Source organism: Pan troglodytes, chromosome 13 (assembly GCF_028858775.2).
Source record: "Pan troglodytes isolate AG18354 chromosome 13, NHGRI_mPanTro3-v2.0_pri, whole genome shotgun sequence".
In the NCBI taxonomy this organism is placed as follows: Eukaryota; Metazoa; Chordata; class Mammalia; order Primates; family Hominidae; genus Pan; species Pan troglodytes.
Window position 1 is genome coordinate 112851669 of NC_072411.2, and position 12568 is coordinate 112864236.

The following is a 12568-nucleotide window of genomic DNA, read 5'->3' on the forward strand; positions in this document are numbered from 1 at the left end:
GAGGGAATAATAGAACATTTCCAGATTCACTCTCCCCAGATAAGTTGGTTTACCTGATTGCCGGACTCTCTTGGTGTGGTCTGTTCTGCCAGTGTGCTCAGCTTTTAAAATGTTGAGTCCTTGTTCTTGTTGACAGATTGAGGATGCACTGAAGGCAGCAGACACCATTGGCTACCCAGTGATGATCCGTTCCGCCTATGCACTGGGCGGGTTAGGCTCAGGCATCTGTCCCAACAGAGAGACTTTAATGGACCTCAGCACAAAGGTATGTATTTTTGTAGACAATATTCTTACCAACCAAAAAAACTGGCTTGATAGACCTTTTCAACTAGAGAAAGTTATGTAGATGAGAAATTACATTTTCTTTATTAAATTATGATCATGTTCTCCAAAAGCGTATTCCAAAAGATGACACTTTTGAGAGAGCATGCAGTGCAACTCTTCATGCCAGGATGCAATGATAAACCACATGGTTCAAGGTAAACCAGTGGTCACTTTACCTCAAATTCCACTTTTATAGTACAATCTGTTGACTTCAAGGAGATGAACTTAATTCAACTCCTTCTTCCTTTGTTTCAAAATCTACTCTCAAATATTTAAAATGCTAAAATATGTTTTAGTGGTTAAGGAAAAATAGGACATAATGTCTCATTTTTAATTTTTTAGAAATAATGTGGCTGGCATGGGTGACATCCAGAAAGTGAAACAAAGCACATTGAGTAGTTTGACTTTACTCAAAATTAAGGTGTCTAAAATATACATGGTATAAACCACTCAATACAGTAAATGACTGAACTCCACCGACTGCCATATACTCATAAAAACACGAGAGATTTGAGGGTTTATAATTTATTTTCTATCAAAATCACTTTAACATATTAGGAACTACTTCTTTTTTTGCATGTTAGAGGAAAACCCTTGAGAAAAGTAATATATGCTACAAAAACTAAATTAGAGACTAATGCAGAAAATATGCTCCAGGAAAACAGAGACTTTTGTCTATACTCTATTTCCACAAAATAGAACAGTGCCTGGAAATACCAGGAGTTCAATAATGTCTTTGAAGAATGATTACACGTGCAGCCAAGAAACCTGTGTAACTTACGTGGCAGTCATAGAAGTGAATTTGACAGAATTACTGTGAGGGCTATTTTGGGAATTATTTAGGAAATAGCTCAAGGACAGCTTATTGCTTTATCTTTACTTACTTTTTGAACCGAAGTGAAATGAGACTCTTGAATTGTTGACATAGAATTTTGAAAACAGATAAGTACAATTCAGCATATTTAAATAACTACAATGGCAGACTTACATATAAACAACTTGGGTTTCATTTTTCTAAAGTTGTGAAAATTACAAAAAAGGGAAACATACCTCACATAAATGTTTCTTCTTACCATTCTGGACATATGAATCACACATTTAGAGCAAAAACATGTTTTTGAAGATAAAAAGTTTATTTCCTCTAGCATGTTAGATGCTCCAAATATTTTCAATATTAACAACTTCATAACTGCCAATTGTGACAGTGTATACATATTCTCTATTAATTTTTTTACTCTATAAGAAACCAATCTGAAGACTGAACTTTTCATGTAAGAAAGTTTATAATAAAGAGAATTTTGGAATGAAATAGCTTTCAATTATTTATATTGTACTCAAATAATCAATAGTCCTTTAAATGGTTTTTCTTGTTGAAAAAAACCCTCGCTCTTCCCTTGAGAATAATTAGTCGTATCATTATGTCCTAAACAATCCCCTTATTCTCTTGAGGTTATAATTAGCACCATTAAAAGCTGCATTAACTTATCCAGGTCCCTAAGTTAACTTTTTACATAAAATCGAAGACTTCAAAAAATAAAAATAAAAACAAGCTGAGGAAACAGGTGAAGATAATTTCAAATTTTCCCTGTATCTAAATATCCATTTTACTTCATTAGAATGCAAAATACTTTTCCAAATTTATACCCTTTGTTTCCTAGATTTCTTCTTTTAGCAGGCAACCGGAATGATGAATTAATCATTATTAAATTGTTAACATTGGCTACTGAATTTTCTAACCACTTTGAGAACCTCATCGTGGGCAGCTGTGGGGACAAATGTGTCACATTTTCATTTGCACGTGCTGGAGCCTGTAGTGATGACTGAAGTTAAAAAAAAATCCTATTAAGGCACATTACAGAAAAACTTACATTAAATTATTATTTTAATGCCTATTAATAATTTGAAAAAATTCAAACTGCTTTCCCTTTCACTGTCAATCCAAATCAAATATATTATAAGACAATAAGACATTTCTCCCTTGGATTATCAGCCACTGCATGTCCTAAGGTCAGAGATTACCACTTTCCTATTTTGGGTTCAGTATTCTACCCATTGTGGGTGTGCCGTAAATATGAAATGATAATTATGCTAATTCATATCTGTCTAATCAGGCATACATGATATATGACTCAGAGTATTTAAGCATTTAGGCAGTGATTAACCATAATAATAGTCCCATATGATTCTTCTAATTCTCAAGTTTTATATGCCATCTTGGCTAACCGTTTACAACCATCATCATCTCCTTTCTCCTCCTCATCAACATCAACTAACTTTTATTGTGTGTGTCACTGTACAAAGAACCCTCAGCTATTTTAGAGAGAGCCAGAGTCTTTAGACTTATTTTTCCATATTTATTCACACTTATCACATTTTCTGGTTTCACAGAAGCCTAGCTGCTGAAATAATTTCATTTCCCTCTGCCTGATTGCTCAATTATTTTCTCTTTTTCCTAAATTAGTTTGATTTAATGTCATATCAGCACTTTGAATGGCAAGCCTCAATAATGTAAATCAAGCATATTCACTGCAGGATGCTATTCCTAGTACCTCACTGATTTTCTGACACATTGTGCCTTCTGTGTAGGGGAGAATGGAGACGGGGTTTGAGAGTTCAGTGCTGACCAGGATTTATGCCAGGGTATTTTGCCAAATATCCTTGTTGAAGCCAGTGCTTTTTCTTACTCTTTGATATCTTTTGTCACCAATTTCTAGGCCTTTGCTATGACCAACCAAATTCTGGTGGAGAAGTCAGTGACAGGTTGGAAAGAAATAGAATATGAAGTGGTTCGAGATGCTGATGACAATTGTGTCACTGTCTGTAACATGGAAAATGTTGACGCCATGGGTGTTCACACAGGTAGGCAAAGTATCTTCAAGAACTATAGTAATGCTTTCAGTTCATGTCTTTGATGGCCAAGGCAGTCTTTATAAAGTTGTTGCCTTTAAATTACTATTTCTAGTTGACAGACTCGTGATAACATTTTAGACAAGCATAGTATTTTACAGTATTGAAAATGTTCTCACATTTAATTTGATCTTCACACAAACCCTGTGAAGTAAGGCAGATATTACACTGAGTTAATTGAGGAAGAGCCAAAGGTAAGCAATATGGTAGAAATAAGATCCATAAAACTTGGTGTTGAGAAATAAGAAGGGAGGTTGAGACAGTTTAAAGCAGACTGAGCTGGTAATCACCCAGTAAATGAGAAAATAGGCAGAATAATAGAAATAAGTTTTTCAGGAAAGTACACTAGTTAGATAAGAGGGTAAAGATGATAACTTAGGATTTAAAAGTGCTAAATTTGAGGTGTGAGCAGAGCTGTCAAAAAAGGGAGTTGAGAATGTGGAGATGGAATTTAAGAAACAAAATAGAAATAAAGAAGTTGATACAAAGACACTGGAAACTGTTGGCATAAAAGGGGAAATTGAAGTCGTAGGCATAGACAAAGCATTCAAGGACATAGGTATAGAAAGAGGAGAGAATAGGGTTGAACTTTGAACTCTGGGAAACGTTTAGATTTATAGGGCAGGGGAAAGAGGAAGTGTTACTGTTGAAGATAGAAGGGGAGAATAAAGAGTTAAGAGGAAAATCAGGGTAGTACTGTACCAACTAAGCCAATGCAAGAACTATTTTATAAAAGAGCTTTGTTTTTGGCAGTATCAAATGCTGTGCAAGACCAAGACTGATTATTTAATTTGGCTCTTTTGGATGTCCAAGAGAACAATTTCATTGCAAAGTCAGTTCTGTGAGCTCTATTAAAAGGAATTACATGGTATCGAGTGGTAAGCAGAATTGGCAAACTTTCAAGAAGCTCATTCATGTAAAGAATGAGAGAGAAGCTTTGTACGGTTGTCTGGCAATGTTGGGAGAAGACTTTTGGAGGCAGTGAAGATCTGAGCGTGTTTGAAGGCAGAAGGGATGGAGACTAAGATTGCAGATATAAAGGGCTATGATGAGAGAAGTGAAGATGGAAAGGGATGAGATACAGAAAGCCAGCTGATGAGCCAGTCTGAGTGATAATATTCAATGAAAGGAAGAACTTCAGAAATAATTTGAGATGAAGAGCAGGGAAGTTGAAGTCAATCTAGTAAGTAGATGATTGAAGCCTTGATAGCTACTTACTAGATAGATGAACTTGGGAAAGGTTAGAGAGGTTTCTAAAAGTACTGTATCAGAGTAATATGGGCAAAACAGGAATTGGGGGAATACCTGATATCACATATATATCCCAACAAACCCTCAGACTGTTCTGTCTTGCATCGTGCAAGTAGATGGTTAAGTCGCTGAAGTTGGTTATTTCAATATGCCACCAAGTAATGAGTGCTTCTTGGATATATAGGTGACTCAGTTGTTGTGGCTCCTGCCCAGACACTCTCCAATGCCGAGTTTCAGATGTTGAGACGTACTTCAATCAATGTTGTTCGCCACTTGGGCATTGTGGGTGAATGCAACATTCAGTTTGCCCTTCATCCTACCTCAATGGAATACTGCATCATTGAAGTGAATGCCAGACTGTCCCGAAGCTCTGCTCTGGCCTCAAAAGCCACTGGGTAAGACCAGAATAATTGACCATGGGTTTGAAGATTCTTTTCAGATAGAAATGAAAAATTGACAGATAGTGGAAGACTGTACTGCATTTACAAACTATGTTCCCTTTTTCTGTATGTTAGCTCCAAATCATTTATAGCACCCTGAGGACATGATTATTAATGAGCTTGTTGCCAGATTGAGGTAAATTATATTGCTAGCTGGCTTTGTTCGCAGGCTAATCATAAACGAATCAAAATCTAGGTGGCTAAAGCAGGCTGTGAAAAATCTGCTTCCTAATTGCACTTTGCAGATGTTGTTAAAAGTGCAGATTAATCCTTAATTTTAGTCTTCAACTGTTTTCTTCAGGTGTATAGCCCTATAGCAAATAGTTGACAGAAAATATAACTCACTTGACTCAAGCATGCAATACACATTACTTTTATTTTATCAAAACTCCACAAGACTGAACAGTGCGGAATTTTTTCACAAGTAACTGTTAAAACCAAACAAATACATCTGCTGTCTATGTAACAGCCACTAGCAGGCATGATTGGAGGGAAAGTTAATCAAAACCTTTGGTTTCTAATAATATATTTAGCATCTTACACTTAAATTATGGCATTTAAATGAACACAATATTTACTTCTTTATATTTTTTTACGTAGTTCCACAGCACCGCGTGGAGTGGTGAAAGGCATGTTGCCCTGTACAGGAGTCACAATTCTGCATTCTCACTTGGTTCTTCTGTGGACCGTGTGATTTTGAGCACATCACTCATTGTCTTTATCAGCTTCCTCATTTGTTAGGTGGAAGTTGTACTAAAGAACTCATTTTTAATTCTACAGTTCTATGAATTATTTTCTCAAACAGAATAACCCAAACTGATATTCTGGATGAAGATAGTCAAGTTCTCAAAGTGTTAGTTTTGTAAGGAGCCCAAAGTTCAAAGATAATTTGGAGACAGAGCAAGGACCCAAACTTGAAATGCCTACATTTTCTGACCATTATGTACTCTCTTGTACTAGCTAACTCCACTGTATTCTTAGGTACAGATATGTATATGTACAGGTATGTATATATTTTCTCAAAAAATATTTTGCAGATTCTCATCTTAGCGGAGGTTAAATACAAATAAAGGTTAAACTTTATTTATCAACAAAGCTATTGATTTGGGGTTGAAGAGGTGAAGGTTGAGCGTTGTAGCAATGCATGTAGTGCATAGAGAGTAAATTCTCCTGTGACCTGTGCCTCTATACTTTGTATCATGACTCCTATTATTCCGCAAGTGGCTACTAAATATTGATGCAGAACAGAGAATCAAGTGTCTTATACCCTGAAGTAGAATAATACCAGAAAGTTTAAGAAAGACCAATTTATGTTTTGGTCTGTTTTCAATAATTGCTCGAAGAAAAAAAAATAAATTTGTCTTCTTTTTATAGCTACCCATTGGCATTCATTGCTGCAAAGATTGCCCTAGGAATCCCACTTCCAGAAATTAAGAACGTCGTATCCGGGAAGACATCAGCCTGTTTTGAACCCAGCCTGGATTACATGGTCACCAAGATTCCCCGCTGGGATCTTGACCGTTTTCATGGAACATCTAGCCGAATTGGTAGCTCTATGAAAAGTGTAGGAGAGGTGAGTCCTTGGTTTATTATGCTTTTCTTCTTCTTCTCAGTTATTTTGTTAAATTTGTGACACCATTGACAGTGTTAAAGTTGCCTGGATACCATCAACACATGGACAGTGTTAAAGGTGCAATTGACAGTGTTAAAGTTGCCTGAATATTAGCATACTAATATGCTAACAGTCTCTATTTGATTGTTTACATATTACATATGTTACATGGCCATTTTGCTGGATTTGAAGGTCTTCCTATTCAAAAGGTGAGGCCATATATCTGGCTATATAGTATAGATACACATATGAAAACACATTCATATACATATAACTGAGTTGTAATATATTTTATAACCAAATCAAGAAAGTAATATAGAATATAATATATCAAAAAGACCACTGAACTGAGCTTAAGAATTCAACTTTAGTCCATTCATGCAAATTGTGGCTCTAACTTCCTGAGACCTCATTCCCCACATCTATAAAAGAAGAGGCTGAACTAGTTCATCTCTCAGGATCCTTCCAGCTCTAAAATTCTAAATTGATATGAGCATAGTGGATTATTAAGCCCTCTTTAATTATACTAAAAAGTTCTAAGCTTTTAACATCTTTAGAAGATTTTTTAGAATGTGCTGTTTTACTATTTGAAATTAAAGTTAGCCTTTGATTATTGCGTCTTCAAAGATGCAGTGTTCTTCTGTGTGAGAGGAAAGAAAGGAATTCATATCTCTGCTGAGATTCACTCCCTTGCCTCCTTCCACCAAGTCCTAATCATTTTCTGCATCCAGAAGGTTTGGGATAGTGGAGAAAACATGAAACTTGGAACCAGCTGGACTTGGATATTACTCTTGGCATTGCCACTTATTAGCTACAGACTCTCAGGCAAGACTGAGTTTCAGGATCCACACCTATAAAATAGAAATAATAATACCTACCTTGCAGGATTCTTATTATACCCCCTCTTAATAAATGTAATCCATCATTATTGTTATTATTAAATTAGTATTCATAAATGTTGCATGGGGTAGATGAGTGCTGAAGTATGAACAAATCTCAGTCTTTCTCTATCATTTGTCTATCTACCATTTATCTTAGTTTATCTGTATCTCATCTCTATTTCTGTTGTGGCCAGTGTGGGACCTTTTAGTCTATGTATCTAAGTTGATTAGAGTACAGAGCAAAAGGCTGTTTATGACATATTTTTCCATATTGTTCTTTATTTGTCCCATAACACAGATTATAGCCTAAACCCAGGCCAGCCATTTCAGAAATGCATGTCACTAATCACAGAAAATATAGATTAAATCTGTCACCAATACAGGGAAAAAGAAAAAGAAATGCTTTACTGGTCTATCATATTCACACATGAAAGGCAGAATTATTTCTATTTTGGCTTCCTTAATTTGTAAGATACTAATGAAAGATTTTAAAGTAGTAACAAATCAACAAATTGGCCTTTTAAATTAAAATGTCTTACTAGTTGTAAAACACTAAATATTAGTTTTTTCTCCATTATAGTTGTTTTAAATCTTATTTTTCAAATAATACTTTTTAGTATACAAAAGAAATAGAACGCAAATACCATGAAAATCTATGTTGCTAGTGTTTGCACCAAATAAACAACTGTTATTTAGTTTACATTTCATGGGAAGGGTCCTTTTTAAATAATGTTCACCGTAAAATTGGTAGTTCAAGGAACTTGAGAAAATTATGTAATATTTTCATTTGGGGCTTCTTATCTGAGGGATTTTGTTGTCAAACAAAAAATAAAAGGTACGGGGGAGTTTTGTTGTCTAACACCTTACATTTAGTTCAAAAAGTGAGCAGACATTTCCTGAGTTCTTACTAAACGCAAGACACTGGGAGGATTAAAAAAAGGAATAGATTATAGATAATTGAGATACATTGTCTGCAGTTGGTAAATTCAGAATACCTAAACTGACCCGAATAGACAATGAATTATTAATCTCTGGTAAATATTAAAAGATAGTACTTATATATAGATGCTATGAGAATATAGTAGAATAGGGTTGAGGAAGGCCATTATAGTCATTCCACTGGAAAATGTGAAATAGTCACTCAAGGAAGGTGCATTTTAATAGTATGGAGCAAATGTGGTGGGAGGACGACTTGAGCCCAGGGGGTCCAGTCTGTAGTGAGCCCTATAGTGCCGCTACACTCCAGCCTGGGTAACAGAGTGAGAACCTGTTTCAAAAACCAAAAATATATAGAGAGAGTATTGAAAAGCACAATTTTTGAGCAAACATTAATAGTTACATATTCCTTTGTTATACAGGGTTTTTTTTTTAATTGAATGGATCCCATGTACCATTATATAGATTGTGCTTAAGAATAATAAAAATATATGGAGAGTTACTTATAGAACTAATTTCAGATAAATTTTAAATATGTAATACTTCAAATTTTCTTAAATATACCCAAAATATTTCCTTAATTTTACAGAACCATAAAATGTCTGATTTCTGGCAGTCTTTTCCATGCCCAGGCTAGACAATCTATAAACATATTGTCTAACTCTTCAAGATACCACTATGACTTGCAAATTGCATATCTGAATTGCATTAACAGGTTGTTTATTCCTGCTCTTGTAAATTTTCCCTTATTTCTAATTAAATTTGGAACAGTGTGAAAAGGTTATCTGTTTGGCTTTAGTGATCATTGAATATGTATCTTGTCACATAATTGACATGAAGATTTCCTAAACTGACATTAGTGGTAATTTGAGTCTATTTGAGGAATCACAAAAGTTTACTGAAGATAGCATTATGACTGCTATTATTTTAAATTGGAGACCAAAAATGCATAGCAATCTATTATTCTATGAAAAGATTCAAACAATGTTTATCCAGCGAAAATAACTGGGTAGGTTGCAAGATCAATTTAAGTTTAGTTCTGACATGCAACTTGTCCAAACTAAATCACCACATAATTTTTCTAATTGATTAGTGTATGATGAGCTGTAAAGATTGTGGAAAGACACATTGAATTTGTCACAGAAAGTTTAGTCTCCTCCTACGTTCAGAATCATAATCATCAGTATTTGTTATGACTCTCAAGGTTCTATTAATATTAATGCTTAGCTGTAAGGAAAGCCAACCTGTCTTGAATACTGACTGATACTCATTTACAAATAGTTTCTGTTTCAGTGCTAATATATTTCTGGTTTCTTTTTATTTGCCTTCCATTCTAAAGAACATGCGCATAAAGCAAGATCTTACTAAGAAAAGGTCTCTATGCTTCAACCTTGAATTTCTTATTTTAATACTATGGTCCAGAGCAGGTACAGGTGATTTCCTCATCAATCTCAGCAAATACAGCTGAACTCCCTGAGTGGTAAAAGACTGACCTAATGAAGATGCATTATACCAAAACCATGGAGAAAGTGAGAGAGGAAGAAAAAAAGGAACACCTTTTTTTTTTTAATTTGAGGGGCTTTATGATATATTTTTTGTTCTTATTTGTTTTATAAAATATATTTTACGTCCAGTTCAGTTACACATTAAAGATACATAAGCTCTTTCTTTCAATATGAGGTCTTAAACATGTATTACAGGTCATGGCTATTGGTCGTACCTTTGAGGAGAGTTTCCAGAAAGCTTTACGGATGTGCCACCCATCTATAGAAGGTTTCACTCCCCGTCTCCCAGTGAACAAAGAATGGCCATCTAATTTAGATCTTAGAAAAGAGTTGTCTGAACCAAGCAGCACGCGTATCTATGCCATTGCCAAGGTAAGATGTTACAAGGGGCCCACAGCTACTAGTTGCTTTTCCAGAATGTAGTCAGTCTGGATATTAAAATAAAACTGAATCACAAAGTGGTTTTAAATCAGGGATTTTTGGAAAATTTTTAATTCTTTTATAGTATTAAACTGGAAACATCTATAGATTTCATTAGAGTCTTTTACAATTAATGATAAATTATCATTTTTATTTGACTTTAAGTCTGGATTTAAGGGCAAATTGCAGTTTTAAAGGATGATTAAATAGATAAAATGTCCCCCTTTTTAAGTATACTTAGTACTAATACTCTTAAGTAGATTTGACTATATTGACTTGCCCTTTACTATTAACTTTATTACATGTTCCTTGAATGTGTAAAATTGTATTGTAGAAAGGAAGGTGCATACAATAATGTCCCTTAGTATGTGCCACTTGAGTCTAGAATAATCTTAATTTATTTGCTTCTCTTTCTGTGTTTAAAAAACAGCAACAGACTGTAAAGGCCCCCATGATTATAGGGTTTTCCATGTAATTATTTTATTGGTCTTACTTTCAGGAAAAAAGGCCCTACATTTCTCACTTCCCTCCACTACTTGCTTCTCATGCAAATTAAATGCCATGTTAATCTACTTTTATATTTACTGTGCTTAGAGTTTTGAAGTTTCAGCTCATCTGATTTTATAAAAGGTGACTTGGGCAGCTGGAATCTGTCTGGTCAGAAATCCCTGAAAGGCTTTTTGACATTTAAGGAAGCGCAAGCATTAATCCTCCAACAGTATCAAACCGCACTGGTTCTACAAAGCTCTACTGACCATTTTATGTTTGTGTGTGTGTATGTGTGTGCATGTGGGATGAGTCGGTGAAAACATGAACTTTCTCTTTAAAAGGATTCCCGTCTTTGTAATCTGCCTGTGTAGAAACAGAAAAATGTTGTTAGTGATTTTGAATTCATCGCAACTTTTATGTCCATATTTTGAGTCCTTAAGAGACCTGAAGGAGAGGAAGGAATATTTCCTTAATTGCATCCAATGTATATTCTCCTCGCTCTTATGGTTTCTAAATGGAAAATATTTAAGCCCTACTGAAATTCTGGGAGTTGCTATTATTTCTTGATGGACATTTTCCCATGTTGAGTTTCAAGGTAATTAGAATTTTTCTCTGGCGGTGGTGGGTGGGATAGCAGTGATAAGAAGTTATTTTAGAAAGCCATTTCACCTTCATCATTTATTATCCCTATTTCAGTCTTTTATTTAAGAAGCAGCTCATGACATTCATATGTGTGTGTGTGTATATATATATACATAAAATTTTTTTCTCAGGCAAAGGACAGTAAATAGATTTTTTCCTTAAGTCTAGCAATCATGTTTCTGCCACTTTGAAGGAGATGAAAAAGGCAAGCATTTCCAAGTTCCCAGCTAAGCTGTAAAACTCAAGCAAATCTCTCATTCTTTTCTAACAGACTTATAAAAGATGAGAATCTGGGAAAAATGTGTGGAGGTTCTTTCTTTCACAGGGTACCCTATGTATGAGCAAGAAGTGCAGGGTCTGTGTGTAAATTATTGTCTGCTCGAGTGCTGGGAGAAGGAACTGATTTCTGTTTGTTAGAGGTCATCATTACTGTTCATTTCAACAGCAGCCAGGAACTTGGTGATTTTGACAAAGAGTGTAAGGACGGTGGAGGGCTGAAGGGGAAAAAGAATGAAGGGAGTGTGTAAATCTTTGCTTGCTTTCATGAGTCTTAGAAAGAGCAACTTGCTCTGAGGTCTGATTTTTACAGCAGTCTTATTTCAGGATGACTGGATCATCACCTCTTTTGATTTGGGGAGAACGCGGGGCATTATTTTTGATTTTTGGAACATTAAAGTAACCTCAAACTTGTTTGGGGTCATTATAGACTTCATTACAGTGATGTTACATAGCAAAGCTGCAGTGCTTGGAGATGAGGTCTTAAGACTGGCAGGATCTTGCTTGCTGTTAAGAAATCATGGATTTTTTTTTAATCCAGTCTATCATTGATGGGCATTTGGGTTGGTTCCAAGTCTTTGGTATTACGAAGAGTGCTGCAATAAACATACGTGTGCATGTGTCTCTATAGTAGAATGATTTATAATCCTTTGGGTATATACCCAGTAATGGGATTGCTGGGTCAAATGGTATTTCTGGATCTAGATCCTTGAGGAAATGCCACACTGTCTTTCACAGTGGTTGAACTAATTTACACTCCCACCAGCTGTGTAAAAGTATTCCTATTTCTCAGCATCCTCTCCAGGATCTGTTGTTTCCTGAATTTTTAATGACAGCCATTCTAACTAGCATGAGATGGTATCTCATTGTGGTTTTGATTTGCAT

The 12568-nt window shown here is 35.2% G+C and overlaps 1 protein-coding gene across 5 annotated transcripts in view; it reads left to right on the top strand.

Annotated features, from left to right (window-relative positions):
• The window catches only part of CPS1 (carbamoyl-phosphate synthase 1), a 201593-nt gene that overhangs the window by 124805 nt on the left and 64220 nt on the right, over positions 1-12568 (top strand). For all 5 annotated transcript variants that reach the window (XM_063790722.1, XM_063790723.1, XM_063790724.1 and 2 more), the window contains 5 exons: positions 137-265; positions 3039-3183; positions 4667-4877; positions 6297-6495; positions 10052-10228. In XM_063790722.1, coding sequence (XP_063646792.1) covers positions 137-265; positions 3039-3183; positions 4667-4877; positions 6297-6495; positions 10052-10228 — 861 coding nt within the window. The remainder of the gene's footprint in view (positions 1-136; positions 266-3038; positions 3184-4666; positions 4878-6296; positions 6496-10051; positions 10229-12568) is intronic.